The following is a 16777-nucleotide window of genomic DNA, read 5'->3' as shown; positions in this document are numbered from 1 at the left end:
TTCTACATTGTAAATTGCCCAGAGAGTGCTGCAAACCACTAGCGGGAAGTATATAATGCTATGGCTATCATAATGACTATACATTTTGATTTCTATGCTTCCACTGTAGAAATTGGCAACATAATGTCTGTGAGTGACAAAGTCCCTCAACACTTAATCTGGGATTCACTTAGCTATTTAAAAGAGTCTTCTAATTCAAAATGGCTATCTATCTATCATCTATCTATCTATCTATCTATCTATCTATCTATCTATCTATCTATCTAAACTATCTACTCTCTGTCCAGTGGTGGGATTCAATTTTTTTTACTACCGGTTCTGTAGGCATGGCTTGATGGGCATGGCACGGGAAGGATACTGTAAAATCTCCAGTCAGAGGTGGTATTTGCCGGTTCTCTGAACTACTCAAAATTTACGCTACTGGTTCTCCAGAACTGGTCAGAACCTTCTGAATACCACCTCTGTCTCTGTCTCTCTCTGTCTCTCTCTTGTCAGATATAATTATTTATAATAATTAGGCATCAGCTTCTAGTATCTTTTTCTACAAGATTGTTTCTGAGCCCATGTACATTTCCACAGACAGTCTCCGAAAAGGAAAGTGATGTACAACTGCAGCCCAGTTCTTCTGTTTTAGAAATGTACTGAACTGTTCAGAAAAAGAAAGGAGAAGAAAAAAAAATAAGTTGGAGAAATACATAGATTCATCAGGTTTCTTTCTGCTAAATTGTTTGACTCACCACAACTACTAGAGCAAGCCATGCTGTGGTAGCATTCATGTCATGCTTTTGCAAATTCCAAGGGAGCTCTCCAACCCAAAACAACCACTTCTCCGGTCATTGGCTTTAGACAGCAATCGGGAACTAAGATGGCGGCAAGAAAAACACCTACTTCCCCATTTTTTTTCCAGCACAACCCTCCATCACTTTCAGTATAAATTTGCAGCCTTATAGAAGTGCCAGAAATCTATTTCTAGACATTCTTCAACAGAGGAAGTGCTTTATTTTAAATCAGTTTCATTTCACCCAGTTCAAGTCTCTGTTGTTTAATAAGAGGAAATAAATAGCCACATTCAGAGTGCAAGGAAAAGGCTAATCTATGCACGGATCCTCACAGCTAATTCTCTTCTCATGCCTCCAGTTTATGGTGGCTATGGACATAGCATGTTCAGGATGTTTGGGTGAGATGTATGATGGGCTGCATCAGTCTTTGGGTTCCAACATATATATGCACATTACTGCTTGGAAAACGACAGATCTTTACACACAAATGACTCCTAACAGCCAACAAGTATTTCCGAATTGGAACAGAAAACTCTTTTTCAATCAGTCAACATCACCATGAGCATGCCAAAATTAAAAGGTTCAGCTACCTTACATCAAAGAGAGTTAAACTACTTTAAGACAGATTAAAGATTAATGGACAGAAAAGCATTAAGCAACGCCCAGAAAGATGTGTTTGTATAACGGTGAGCATTACCCAACTGGTTTATTCACCATGATAAATGGCACCAGTTCCATCACCCTTCATACACCCACCTCTCCCCGTCACCAAAAATAGATTTGAAAAGTTTCTGCAGATGAGCCTGACCCTGTCTGTTTGTGCACTTATACATTTATGATTCATTCTTGGCTAGTAGTAGCTCTGCAGAATGACTGAAAGATAACTAGTTGACAAACAGACCAATGGATGACTCTTGTTTTCCATAAAGCTATACCTTTGGCCTTCTATAGATACCAACTGCAAAGCTGACAGGGGAGGGGGAAATGAAGAGAACAAAGAAATTACTCATGCCCTTTGCATAACGCTAAGTAAAGTTGATTCATGAGCTGCAGATTTATTACTAGAAATCCTTTGTATGTTGGGTCAGGAAGCAGTAGAGCAAAACCTGAAATTTGGAAGATATAAGCAGCTGAGGGGTACAGTGCAGCATTTTAGTCATCTTCTTTTGAAGGAAAAATAAATAAAGAAATCAGGGGCAAGTAACTAAAATGATTAAAAAAAAGCTGAATTAAAAATTGGAGTAAACCAAAACTAAACAAAACTTAAAGGATGAAGAGCAACTAAGATTTGGCTAGAGTTTTATGAATCTTGCATAGGGTACAGGAACTAAAAAAGGGACACAGAGCAAGTCATGAAATTGATCTGGTTGACTGAAGGTAAAGTAAAAAAAGAAAAAAAAGAATTAACCTTTGCATTACAAAATCCATTGTGATAGGATATGGTGGATGGGGAAAAACAGATTAATGGAGGAGAGAACTACCAATGGTTATCAGTTATAATGGCTGTATAAACTTCACAGGTTTTTGAGCAACAGCAAAAAAAAAAAAGAGTGTAGTGGGGAAGATTTAGGGTCACATTTAGGTGGCTGCTCTGAGGAATAAGATGCTTAAGCAGGACTTCAGCTCCTCTTTCATTGTAAGAATATTGTCAGTTCTCACCTCACTTGCTGACTACAGCTTAAAATACCAACCAGTATATATTAATTGGCCTTCAGATTCAGTGTAACAGATAGAACCCTTAATAAATTAGTTCAATGCAGTAGGGATGTGTCACCTTTCTTACAAATACTGCCCACTAAAGTATCCATTTCATAGAGTTCTTGGGCTACTGCAACCTGAAATTAAACAAAAGAAATTTATAGATGTTAACCGTCACCAAATCCTTTGTCATAGACTTATTTTCTCAGGCCCCATAGCTGCAGTCATCGTGGAGAAATCATGTCATGTAAGTAACCAAGTTTAATAATGATGATGCTTAAAAGAAAATGCAGAGTCAATCCATTCTAAGTGCACGCTAAGTCAATGATTCGTTATCCAATAAGGAAAGATCCTGTATGCAACGCCACAGTATGACCTAAGGCAATTTGTCACACAAAGCAAATTAATAATGTAACCTTCGCTGGACAGTCTGCTTTTGCTTTCACAGATCAGTGCAATTTATGAGAAACTGAAACACTCTTTCAAAAAGCGGGGTGGGGGAAACCATGTAAACTTGTTTACATTTAAATGTTAACAGTATCTGGACCTAGAAGATCTGTTTTCATGAAGAGCTAACTTATAAAACTTGTATCGTCATAATTTAACATCTGGAAATAGAGGTAGTCCTTGTCTTATGACTGCAAATGAGCCAAAAATTTATGTGGCTAAGTGTTGTGGTTAGCCGGCAGCCAATGCAGATGGCTGAGGAAAGCGAGGCCTCAGATGAGGGGCCAGGACCATTAGGGAGTGGACTGCTGCCTTCAGATTGTGGGGGCTGGCAGCAGCGATGAGGAGGTTCCCGAGGAGCCTGGGCCAAGTGTGCGTGCACGCAGGGCTGCTCTTAGGAAAGAACAGCTGCAGCAGCATGGGCGACTCGGGAGTAAGGCTGCAAGGTAATGGCCCCTCCTTCAAGAAGATAAAAGCCAGCTGTGAAACGAATGTACTTTGCAGAAGGCAAAGTTGTTTTGAAACTCCAGCATCGTGGACATTCCAGTATCCTGAGTTTGTATTTGAAGATTCTTGTATTGCAAATTATTTCTTGTCTGTTATCTTTTGGCAAGTCTCGCACAGTTTGGCAAGGCTTGTGCTTATCACAGCTAATTATTTTGTAAAAGTATTACAAGGTTTCTGTTCCTGTTGGATTGTGTTTGATTTGTTGGAAAAGGGCGTGGGTCAGAACACTAAGTGAAACATTTGTTAAGTTTAGCTTTGTCCCACTTTTCTTGTCATAGTTGTTAAATGAATTGCTACAGTTATTAAGTTAGTAAGTGAATCTGGTTTCCCCATCGACTTTGCCTATCAGAAGGTCCTATAAAGGGATCAGGTGATTGCCAGGAACACTGCAACTGTCATAAATATGAGTCATTTACCAAGCATCTGACTTTAGATTATGCAACAACAGAGATGATTCACCAGTCATAAGTGTGAAAAATGGTCAAGTCACTTTTTTCAGTGCTGTTATGACTTCGAACAGTCACTAAATGAACTGTTGTAAGTTGAGAACTACCTGTATTGGCAATTGTTAATCAGCACAGACAATAGAAGTCAAAGTTTTATACAGTCCCCAGCAGTAGTGATGAGCGCACTGTTAGAAGAGCTGAAGGATCAGATAGTGGCAGGTCATCATGGAGAAAAACCACCCACTGTATGTGGTCACTACCACTACCACTATGTAGTTACCTGAGCCATGGTGGCGCAGTGGTTAGAGTGCAGTACTGCAAGCAACTTCTGCTGACTGCCAGCTGACTGCAATTTGGCAGTTCAAATCTCACCAGGCTCAAGGTTGACTCAGCCTTCCATCCTTCCAAGGTGGGTCAAATGAGGATCCAAAATGTTGGGGGAAATATGCTGACTCTGTAAACCTCTTAGATAGGGCTCTGTAAAGCGGTATATAAGTCTAAATGCTATTGCTACTAAAGAGTCAACAATGACTTGATGGCATGTAATAGCAACAGCATTTAGACTTATATACCACTTCACAGTGCTTTACAGCCCTAAGTCAGCCTATTGCCCTCAACAATCTGGATCCTCATTTAAACCCACCTCGGAAGGATGGAAGGCAGAGTCAACCTTGAGCCGGTCAGGATCGAACTCCTGGCAGTAGGAATGTGGAATGAGCCTGCAATGCTGCATTCTAACCACTGTGACACCACAGGCTCTTAATCATCCTCCGTAATCATCCTTATCATCAACCTCAATGCTTAGGATCCTCAAAGCAGGTGTTTCAATATTTCTAAAACATAAAAATATTCTTTGTGAAGCATGCTAGAAATTTCAAGCACACTCATACAGCTTTAGCACTTTAAATAATTATATATGATTTACATATAGGAGCCATTTTTTGCTTTCTGATCAAAAAAAAAAAGCATAAATGAACATAGGAACCTCATTTCGGAGGTTGAAGATAAATTTATGCTTTTGATGTAAAGAAAAAAGGAACCCTGGATATTGCTTTAATACTCTTTTAAAGTTTGGCAATGAAAATACCCCAGTAGAGTTCAGAACAGGGATGTCAAACTTGATTTTATTGAGGGCCACATCAGGGTTGCATTTGACTTTGGGGGGCGTGGTGTGGCCAGGCTGGGCGTGGCCAGCATGATATAATTCGGGTCAGGGGATGCCTGTGGTGGCCCAAGTGCTCTGCCAATGAAAACGGGCTCCCGAGCTCCATTTTTGACTGTGACGGCCTCCTGCAACCCTCTGCCAGCGAAGATGGAGCTTGGAGGGAGGCCCTTGTGAGCTCCATTTTCACTGGCAGAGGCATCGTGGGCCGGTCCTTTGCTGTTTCCAGGGCACCCCGCGGGCCAGATCTAAGCACCCCATGGGTCGGATCCAGCCCCCCGGGCCTTGAGTTTGACAACCCTGGTTTAGAAGGTGAAAGTAAGAAGTGAATAAAATCAGAGCTGAAAAGGCCCATTCAAGGCTCTTGATTCAAAGCTTCTACCCAATGGTCCAATGATCAATTCTTAACATCTTCGGGAAAAAAGGATCAGCTCTGCTCTGCTCAAGGATTCTTACAATTCAGAAGAAGATTCCTTAGTCTGCATAATGTCTATTTCAAACCTTAATGAGGTGATGATTTAAATATTTTGAGGGATAGGCTTTTCCAAGGGTAGAAAGCCATCACAAAGAAAGCTTGATTGCAGGATCACTGTAATGACATTTCCTTGGTGTTGTGACCTTAAGTCTTCTCTCCTGATTTATTGGATGGGCATCTTTTGTGTAATTGTTGTTAGCTATGGCTGATGGAAAGATACCAGACAATCTATGCCTATACCTTATGTAAGTCAGCTTCCTATATTCCATGCTGAAAACTGAGGGCATAAAAGTGTGATCATGATTTTTGGAAAGGAAAACCCAACATGAACAATGAACAGAGAACAAAGAGAGCCTCAATAATGGGTTACTAAGTTGTGGGTTTTAGAGTCAATGCACTTCATTTCCTGAGTGGATTTGTGAAGGATTCAGGAAGACAAATGCTGCCTTGTTGGGTTAACCTTCTGAGATAATCCTATCAAAAATGCCATCTTGGTTGAGAATACAAACAACCATTTACTGAGCAATGGGTAATTAGCTATGCTTACAATACTGCAAGCAGCTGATTTTCCAGGGCAGTGAAGATTAGCAGACCTTGTTCCTACCATTTCTAAAATCCTAAAGGAAACCACTTTTTTTTTTTTTTGGTCTTGCAATACTTTTTCAGTTGCTCTTGTGCTTGGCTTCATGATCAGTTCTGGAGATCAATTAACAATAGCGATTCAACCAGGGGTGTGATTCAAAATTTTTAACAAACGGTTCTGTGGGCGTGGCTTAGGTGGTGGGCATGGCTTGGTAGTCATGTTATTGGCTGGGTGTGGCCAACTCAATATCACTTACATCGAGTCACACATCTCCTCACCTGGCCTCTCATGACTGTGGGGATGCTGCAACAGTTGTAAGTGTGAAAAATGGTCATAAGTCACTTTTTTCAGTGCCATTGTAACTTTGAATGGTCACTCCACACAAGCAAAGTACCAGCAAAGGAGGGGGAAAAAACTCCAGAGAAGTTCCTGAGACAGGAAGTCTAGTCCTGCCAAGAATGTAATAAGGGTTAATGGAGAGGCAGTTTCTATAAGCAACACCAGAATGTTTCCTTCCTGCCTTCCTTACAGGATTAGGCCAGTAATTTCTTCTAACAACTGGTTCTCTGAACTGCTTAGAATGTTAACAACCTGTTCTAGTGAATAGGTGCGAACTGGTAGAACCCCACCCCTGGATTCAAACCTGCTTATTTTGAGCTGGCATTCACAGTATGAAGTCAGTCCCTCCCAAATGAAGACTTAGTCCAAGACTAGTGGCTAATTTTCGCATTGAAAGAGTCAAACAGGTATAAAATATAAAGTGATAAATATCAGAATCAATCCACATTACAAGTTGAGCCCATTAAGGATTTATATTTGTATGCAAATTTGTGGCACAGGTTGGAATCCCTTCAATTCCTAAACACAGCTATTTTCAGTAACACTAAGTTATCTTTTGACTTCTACACTGTAAGTGTCTCTAACGGGATTCAGCATTGACCCAACTGTTATCTTCAGCAATTCCCTGTAGATTTCAGGGAAGTCTAAATTGCTGGCAACTCAATATCTTCACTTCATGTATATTTAGAAGCCCATTCAGGGAGTATTCCACTCAGGGAATATTTCTAATCTTATGCATATCAACAAAGGGATTTTTAATGTACATGTTCTTTCTAAAAAGCACTCAGGATCTGTTTATCTAGACCAGTGGTGGCTAAACTTTTTGGGCTCCTGTGCCAAAAATTGCATGCACACTTGCATGCCAGCACCCAGAAGGCAATGCACATGCCCCCTACACATGTGTGTGAGACCCCCACATGACGCGTGTCTCTGTGCATGCACGTGCATCTCCTGCGCACTCCTGCCCCCCCACGCATGCGCGCCAGATACCTGACAATCAGCTGTTGGGCATGCGGCGTGCGTGCGTGCATGTGCAGTGGAGCTCTTCCAGGCGACCTCTCACTTGCTGGCAGAAGTGGCTCTGCATGCCACTTCCAGCACGCATGCCATAGGTTCGCCATCATGGTTTCTAGACAGATCACTCAGATTCATAACCTCCTAACTGGCTATTTTCTGCTAATCAACATGAGGCAGAAAGTAGCAACGTACAAAGCCCTGTTTGAAGTTTTGAGGAAGAAATTAACAGGTTAATATAGAAATGCTGCCCATTTGGAAGCTTAAGCTGTTCCAAACAGATACCTGATGATTAAATAAGTTCCCTAGAGGAATATAAACATGATTCTATGTAGATAACTGCAGTTATAATAAGAAGTCATTGGATTGTGAAGACATGACTTGAAACAAACTCAACATGGTACAAAAACAAACAGGGTTGGTGTTAGCTTTCTTTCCGCCATGTGGAAAGGTTAGGAAGCTTTCATTCCAATTTCTCCCCAACAATATCGGAATCTTCCATCTAAGCTTTAAAAAGGAATCAGTCTGAACTATCCTTTATAGAGAATTCATCGACACATTGCACTTAGACACAACGTGTTCTTTAGGGTTTGGCCTTTGCTTTAAATTCTTGGTAGATGAATAGGCAGCTCCTTCTCCTATAGTAAAGAAGGCCGACTTGCATTCAGTTATGTCTTCAGCATAGATTGGCTTCGTGGCCTTAGAGGAACAGAATTATTTCATTGCTCATAGAATGGACCTACATGCGGTGCAGCTTTTCAAATGCTGGGATGAAGTTGAAAACTGAGCAAAGGAGTTACAAAGAACCAGCCCAAAAATACAGAAGGAGTCATTTTGACAAAAGAGCTGGGCAGAAGAGGGCTTTAATATCTGTGAAGAGTTATTAAAATAATTTAGATTGGGAGAATCTCATGGATGATTGAGGAGAGCACCAGGAAGGCAGGATATGTGACCAAGAGAAAGAACAATTGCATGCTAAAGATAAACATTTGAAGAAGCAGATAAAGCTGTGGTATAATCACGATAGGGCAATACCAAGGCAACAAGGTGATGTCCTCATTTATGCAATCCAAAATGCATCCTTTGTTTACAACCTTTGGTCCCTTCTACATATCAGTTTAAATAAAAAATAAACAAATCATATTACAGCTTAGTGTAGTGTGGGAATAATGCTTTGAACGGTGTCAACATGAAAATCAAAAGAAATTGAGATTGGGACTGTGGTTCGCTGACCAATGGAAGAGCAAATAAAATCTGGGAAGTTTAGGATTGTGAGATAAAAATAGCAGAAGGCTATCTGTATCCATAATCCATGTAGCCACGATCTGGGGCAGTTGTGGCTTGTCATATTATGCGGGTCCATTGCTTGGCAACCTTCAGCAGCAATAAGTAGTAAAATGAACTGTTTCTGCATAAGACTTTTAAGCAGAGCAGATGAAAATCTAGTAATTGCTTCCATACAACTAATTAACCAGCTACTACAGTTTCTTCATCCATCCACGGTTAAAGGAATTATAATTTAATGTAACACATGCATCTAACTTCTATGTTATGAATCTTCTAACAGCAGAATCTTTCATTAACAGAATCTTAATTATTTGGCTGATACCTTCAAACCCATCAAAATGAACTGAACAGACCATAAAGGAAATATTCAGGAAAGCAAAGTGGTTAATGAATTAGATGTTTATACGAAGAGAATCTAAGAGCTATTTTTCAGGCACACGTACCTCTGCTGAAATATAACTTGATTTAACTGGGGGGAAAAAAAACTCCCGTTTAAAGAAAGCTTGCACAAATAAATCCCTAGAGAAAAGGAATGGAGTCAGTACATAGAATTAATTATTCCTAGGAACCATCAGAAGCCTGGCGGATGGAAGAAAGACGTGGCCTTAATCTACCATTGTGAACTATTTGTTATTTCCAGACACTGCCAATAGCATGCACTCTCTTGACCTCATTTCACTTTGTCTGACTGATTAGGACCACATCAGAGATGTCTGGCTGCCTAGGAAAGCGTCACACAATGAACAGTTGTTACACTGGGTCAGAGTACTTGCCGGTCTGTACAGTAGTCAAGACTTTGAATTTGGGAAAGGGAAGAGGGGGTGGAAAAGAGACTCTGTTTAAGACTCATTCAAGAAGGCAAGAGGGAAGCTGGCTAATTCCTGTCTGCAGGTGCCAAAATAAAATGAAAGCTGCTCTGAACCCCACTCTTTGCAATTAACCCACATGTGGATTCAAGCACACACAGGAAGGTTAACCCCTGAAAAAGGAGATATTTATTAGAGCTTTGTGGAATCCTCTTTTTCCCTCTGGCTTCCAGGTTTAAGGTCAGGTTTTCAGCAAAACTGAAACAGATTTCTATTTCTTTCTGTATGTGCCCATGGCTACATTTGTGCCCCTTACCTGTCACTCTCTCTCTCTTCCCACACCTCTCCCTCTCTCTCAATGTATGTATGTATGTATGTATGTATGTATGTATGTATGTATGTTGGTGCTGATATGGCTCAACGATCCCTTAACATATATTGAGTTTATACAACAGATCAGGCGGTGAAAAGGATTGCATAGTTCATGCAACAACATGCCATGAGAGCCTTGCCATTATCATAGAATATTGTGTGTGAATCAGATTTGTCACCTTGCACCATAATTTGGGGACTGTATTTATCTGAACACAGCAACTGTGTTTTGCTCATTTGGGTTTAGTGTATTCTGTGAATGCAGTTATTAGATTGTAAAGTCTCCTTTCAACAGAGCTTGACTGCATCAATATGTCCATCCATTTTCCTTGGCCAAAATATGGGGACTGTATGGAAGAACATGGCCATTGTCTTCTTCCAGAATGGAATTGTCTGGCAGTATCCCCTCCAATGAATAGCCAGGCCTAACTCTGCTTAGCTTCATAGCTCAGATAAGGTCAGCCAATCCTGCCACCTGCTGAAGCCATTAGATCATATTATTGAACAAATCATAAGTGGCTTTAAAGTGATCTTTCTGTCACTGTTAAAGGTAGAACAGTTATTTTAATAACCTTCGCAATTATTGATAGAATTATTGTGGAAGTACTTCTAAATTAATTAAGCTAGGGGAAAATCAGTATAAAAAAATAAATCCAAACATCAAACAGAATGACAAGACTTAAAGCTCATTGCATATTTTAAAAAGTGCCATATCTGCTTACTATTTCAGCCATAAAGGCTGACACACCAAGGTCAACATTTTAAGGGGGGGTTATTTCAAATAATGCTTAACATTTCAAATAGGGGTCATCTTAAATTACAAGGCAGTGATTTAGTGCCGGGTGTCATGCCCCTGGTGGAGACTGACTCTGAGGGAGAGGAGGAACAGCCAACAGGGAGTGGAAGTGTGGCTCCAGAGGTGGTGGATGAGGCTGGGGAAGGGCAGAGGCTGGCTGAGCAGTCAGAGGAGGACCCAAGCCCATCCCCTATCCATCCTAGGGCATGCATGGAGGAGAGGATCAGGGAAAAAACATGGTCTACTCAGAGGAGAGGGCTATGATCCTCTCCATGGGTTGCAGGTGTGAGATCTGCATAAGAGTTTGGACCTGCGTGCTAGCAAATGCTGAAGACAAAGAGTGGTTTTTCCTGGATGAGATTTATCTTGGTTGGCGGTCTTCCAACAGACTGTACCTGGTTATCTTCTTGAAGTTTGTAATTAATTATCCTGGTCTGTCGTGGAACTTTCTTCAGTGCGGTTTGTTTTTGGTTTTTGCTTCGTTATCTGCTCTTTGATTTTGAACTGTATTTCTTTCATTTGGAATGTTATTTTGAAAATTGTTTAATCTCCAACTGTGAACAATTGAACAGTGAAACCAAGCTGAAGGCATTAAAGGACCTTATGTTTTGGTTTTTGTTATATTTGTGGTACACTCTGGGTCATCACACTGGGACCCAAAGCAAGCATAGGCATATCTGGTAAATCGGAAATGAGTTTAATGACACTTACTTCCGGTTAAATTTCTGTTGAGTTGCAGCCAATACTATTGAGAATAAACATGTAAAATCCAAAGCTTTTCATTAGACTTAATACATGTACTACTGTATTGTGTTCTTGCCCAAAGTCAATCTTAAATGAACTGCCAACAGTTTTCCATATTAGTTGCCAACATTAAAAGAGGATCCTGTAAACCTAATTCAAGTTTCAAGCAAAAATTTGGACAAAGGACAAAAGGTTTCCAATAGGAAACTCCTGCTGTCTGTCATTAGAAGATTTTGACCTTCAATGGAAGGTTGAAGGCAGACTAATATTTTGTGATATGCTTATCCCCACCTTGCAGTGCCTGTCAATTAAAAATGAAGTTCATTTATCAGCTACAGAGGGAGAAGAACGCCATATGATACGGCCACTTGTATTCAGCTTTGATATCTATGGTGCAACATTATGATGACAGTCATGTACATTATGATGACAGTCATGTAATTTGCATATTATTTCTAAAATTGATATTTGGGTATTAATCTACATAAAGAGAGTGAAGCACTCCAGTGATATTCCTTAGAACCTATTTAAAATGGAGTAGTTCCACAGTGACTTTTATTGTAGCCTGGGCAGTGAAAAATATTTTCCTGCAGGCTTTCTAAATCTGATTCCTATCTTATGTCTTGGAGTACACAATTCACATCAACCCTCCTAGATGGGACGTTACAATAAGCGTTATAGTTCAATATATTTGAATGGCACTATGGGTAATTGTTTCAGGGCATTTTTCATTTTGATGGGAAATTTTGGAAAATAAATTCCAGACATTTGAAATGGGGTTTGCTCTCAAAAGAAAAAAAAGAAAAACCAACAACATGTGGAGTAGATTTTGCTATGACCTCAAATATAATGCACATAAACGCACATAAGCACAAGTGCACATATTCCCCACCTCTAATTAATAGATCTAGAAGTTGCCACAGATTCAGGCAAATGTATTTGTTCAAAAGCATTTTTAAAAGAAGACTATGTCAAAAACAGCTTGTAAAAATGAATCCCTCTCCCACTTCACTCCTGCTCCGTCTTGACAGCTAAAGAACGCATGCATTTTATATGTATATTACATATTGAATGTTGTTCGTCTTAATGCTAACCTTGCAGGTCGAAATCCCCTGAGTATCACTTCATCAGGAGTGAGAAATGAAGTCTATTTGGAAGAGCAGACAACTAAATTAACGAGACTGCCTTGTGTCAGCCAAAACATCATTACAGCTGATTAGCTGAGAGGAAAGAACTGAAAATAAAGGTGATGAATTTGAAAGGAAAAGAAAAATATATAGACAAGCCCTGGAAAAAAAAGGGAAGCAAACATTTGGTGATATAATACATAGCAGACAGAAGCTCCATACGTATTTTTATTAGCAAAGAAAATATTGTCCTGCGTTGGGAATATTTGGGTAGGTAAACAGTCAAGACCTGCAGCCAAAAAAAGGGACACTTTGTCGAGTAGCAGCAAAGGGGAGAAACATCCATTTTAATTGCTGCAATATTTAGAAGAATCACATTTTCCATGGACATTGATTTTTAATTAGCTGATTTTAAAGAAGAAATAATTGTACACTAACATCTCTGACAGAGGGGAGAAGATGACACTGTTCCACAATAATTATTAGCCTGCTGTGTCTGGGAATCTGTGATGTAGTAGATACATCAAGGGCACTGGCAGGCTCATAAATAAGGTGGGTATGGCCATGTACTGCATGTATTTTTTGCATTGATTGAGTTTAAACAGCAGATCCTTTACCAGAAAAAAAGGAGAGATGGAGCAATCAGCCAAATTCATCACAACGATGCAGTATTTTAAATATTCCAGTTCAGGGCATTTCCCCCAATGCCTTCATGTGTTGGATAATTTTAAAAATGGCAGGGAATGGCAATTTTTGTCCATAATATTACAGGTTAGAAAGGAAGAATCAGAGAGCAGTTTTCTGCTTACCAAGCAAAGTCAGACATGCCAACTAAATAGGAAGTCTCACTGTAATCAACAGAGCTCAGGTCTAAGTTATGGATAGGAGGGAAAATCTTAAAAATTGAAACAATTTCTCCATCACCAGAACAGCAAATGTTTAAAAAGCCCTTCTCTGATCCAATTCCCCCTGCACTCCCCCTTTTTTCTTTTCTTGTTTTTGAACAGTAGCAAAAATCTGTTATGACCGCAGAACAGAATAAAATGCAAATGCGGGCAGGAAAGAGAATTGATGCTATTCCTTTAAATATCAGGAACTCTGTGACAATATATTTGCTTAGCTATCTTTATAGGCACAGACACACCGGCGGGGACTAACTTGTCTGACTTAGTCTTTCCACAGGCTAGACAGAGCTGTAATCTACTTCTCAGACAGAGTGATTACTATTTATAGTCACAAATTCTGGTTTGCCGGACATAACAGTTTGCATTCCCAACACATACGCCAGACTCCTTGGTGAGCTGCCTTAATGGCTAAACAATTATTCTGTCATGTCATGATGGGCTGGCTGTAAGTATCCGTCTCTACAACTCTGGAGCCAGAACTGTGACAGAGCCCAGCAAAGCTTCAAAAGTCCTGTTGGATCAGACCAAAACTCACCACCAGCCAGCTTAGTCCTCTGTTCCCAATACTGCTCACCTACAAACTCACAAGCCCTATTCTACCCTTGGTGCCTAAAGATAAACTGCCTTTGGAGGCTTCAGCGTTCGCCTCCATAGAATTGTCACCTATCAACCTAAAACTTCAGGAACAAAAATAAAATAAAATAAATCAAGGGCTTCTCTTTCGATAAAGCAAAGCATGGAAGAGTTGTGAAGGAAGAGCGGGAGGTCTATATAAATATCTGGAAAGGTTGAACGAGTTATTAATACAAAACGGTTTAGGACAGCTGGAAAGGAAGGGTGTGGAGGGGAAGGGAACTCCGATCTGCAAAGTTCAGGAAGGGCAGCAGATTTGCAGGAAGGCAATTTGGGGGGTGGGGGTGGGTGGGGGTGGAACCAACCCAGAGGCAGCGACAATAAAACCCAAAAGACGGCGTCTCGTCCTGGGAGAAAAGACCTCGCCGGTTGGAACCTCCAATCCAGCGTATGCTTTAAATAGCCCGAACAGGCTGCTTTACCGTCTGGCTTGGGAACAAAGTTCCCGGGGCGATCAAAACTCCCTGGGGAGGATCGCGTCCCGTCGCCCCCCTCCCCCGCGTCTTCGGCTCCTTTCCCTCTCCTAAAGGGGAGAGCCCAGCCGCTCAGCCCAGCCAGCCAGCCCGGGAGAGCCTTTCCCGGCGCGTTCCCACGGTCCTTTGGGTCTCCGGAGCGCGAACGGAACGCGCCGATCAATGGAACGACTCCGCTCGCCTCTCTCCCCCTCTCTCTCCCTCCACCCCAGCCCCCCTCCGCCTTCCGTATCCCGCAACCCCGCCGGCGAAGCTGAAGGGCAACACACACAGACACAACCAAGCGGGGATGGTTTGATTCGAGCTGAAATTCCCCCTCTCCCGCGCGCTCCAAACCACCTCGGTTTTCCTGCTTTTGCTTGCAAGCGACGAGCGCTACCCCACTGCAGATACGGTACGCAACTATCTGCCGGGGAAGACGCTATCGAGAGAGAGAGAGGGAGACAGAAAGAGAAAGAGAAAGAGAGAGGGGGGAGAGAGAGGGGGGTAGAGGGAGAGAGGGAGAGAATCCAAGCGCCCCGGATTGCAAGAAACGCAACTTTTGCTGGGGAGGAAATGGAGGGAAGGGGAAGAGGGGGGAAGGTAGGAGAAAAGAGGAGTGGGTTGCAAAAGGGGGGGGGGGAAGGCTGAAGGTTGTAAAAGGGGGGGAACGCAATAGAACCAAACCACCCAAGTCTCAGACTCTTTGATAGAAGGACAAAACTGTTCGGCCGGAAGGTTTTCTTGCGGGTTAAAAGCCGCAGGGTCGGAAACGTTCCCCCGCGCCCCCCTCCCCCTCGGACGAAGCTGCAGAGGAGGGACGGCGGGGAAAGTCTGGATCGCATTTCCCCGGACGGAACCACGCAAGGCGATCGGGCAGGTCACTGTCTAGATCCAAATTCCGCCCCCTCCCCAAAATAGGGAGAAAAATGAGAGAGAGAGAGAGAGAGAGAGAGAGAGAGAGAACGGAAGGAACCGCAAGGGTAATAAAAATAAATCGAAAAAAAGTACTTACTGATCTCCATACTCTGAAACAAAGACCGTTTGCAGTTACAAGTACAGGAGACATTAGGCTGGTTAGGTCCGCCGGTATTGTTGAGACCCATCAAGTTATACATTTAAAAAAATCAGCCGGAGAAACAAAAGGAGCGGCGAGACCTCAAAAGGTCTCCGGGAAGCCCGACATAAAGACGGGAGCGCTGGCAGGAGGAGGGGGGAACGGCTGAGATACGGCTGAGGAAGCCGAGGCAAATGTAACTGACTTTAAAAGAGAGTGAGTGAGTAAGTGAGTGTGTGAGAGAGAGAGAGAGAGAGAGAGAGAGAGAAACCTTTGCGGAGGAAGGAGGGAGGGGAAAAAACCTCATTAAAAAAAAAGAGCACCCTCCTCAGTTTCCCGGGGCGGGGGACGGGTGAGAAGCGGGGAAGAAGGAGAGATGTGTGGGTCTCTAGCTTCGGATCAGAATCTGGTCGGAGAAGGCTGGAGCTCTGCGAGGTGCGGCTCGGCCCCCATTTCCCCCTCCAGACCGAGAAGTTCGCGCACGGAGCGGACCAGACTTGCGACTTTGTTTCTCTCTCTCTCTCTCCCTCTCCCTCTCTCTTTCTCTCTCTCCCCTCTCTCGCGCTCGCCTTACCCAGGCAAGATGTGAGTTCCTCCCTCCTCCTCCTCCCCCTCCTCCGCCCCCGGCCCCCCCTCTCCGTCCTCTGCTCCTCATTCAAGTCCAAGGAGATTCAGTTTCAGATGGCAGAGAGAGAGAGAGAGAGAGCGAGCGAGAAAGAGGAGACTGAAGCAGACAGACGGGGTGACGTCAACGCTAGACTGGAACTGCCCTTTCGAGAGGGAGGGGGAGGAAGGAATCTATTGGGGAAGGCGCGGTAGACGGGGAGGCGGAGTGGAAGGGGGGAGAAGGCTCGGGAAGGACCGGGCCCCGCTGCCCAATCGCAGGCGGGAAGAGCCTGTTGGCCCCTCCCACCGCTCGGGTTGTCGGATCTGCCTCTTAAAGACAAAGGTGCTCGGAGTCTGGCAAAAAAAAAAAAAACAAAAAAACCAACAACAACCCACACACACAACCCACCACCCGGGGGGAAGGTGTGGGGGAGAGAAGCATCCTTGCGAGAGGTGGGGAGTGGGGGAGTGGAGGGAGAGGAAGACTCTGCAAGGCTCCCGAAGGACCGAGAGAAGGAGATGTCTTGGTGCGAGGTGATGGG

General features: G+C 42.6%; 1 protein-coding gene across 2 annotated transcripts in view; it reads right to left on the bottom strand.

The window, feature by feature from the left end:
• The window catches only part of PMEPA1 (prostate transmembrane protein, androgen induced 1), an 85051-nt gene extending 68882 nt beyond the window's left edge, over nucleotides 1-16169 (bottom strand). The window contains exon 1 of one of the 2 annotated variants that reach the window (XM_026664932.2): nucleotides 15588-16169. In XM_026664932.2, the coding sequence (XP_026520717.1) occupies nucleotides 15588-15690 (103 nt within the window). In that variant the 5' untranslated portion in view covers nucleotides 15691-16169. The remainder of the gene's footprint in view (nucleotides 1-15587) is intronic. The other variant, XM_026664933.2, reaches the window with a different exon arrangement.
• Between the last annotated feature and the right edge of the window lie 608 nt (nucleotides 16170-16777).

This window comes from Notechis scutatus, chromosome 3, assembly GCF_049901735.1.
Source record: "Notechis scutatus isolate UNSWTSFEM ecotype Mainland chromosome 3, rNotScu1.2, whole genome shotgun sequence".
NCBI classification, from domain to species: Eukaryota; Metazoa; Chordata; class Lepidosauria; order Squamata; family Elapidae; genus Notechis; species Notechis scutatus.
This window is presented reverse-complemented; position numbering and strand designations above follow the sequence as displayed.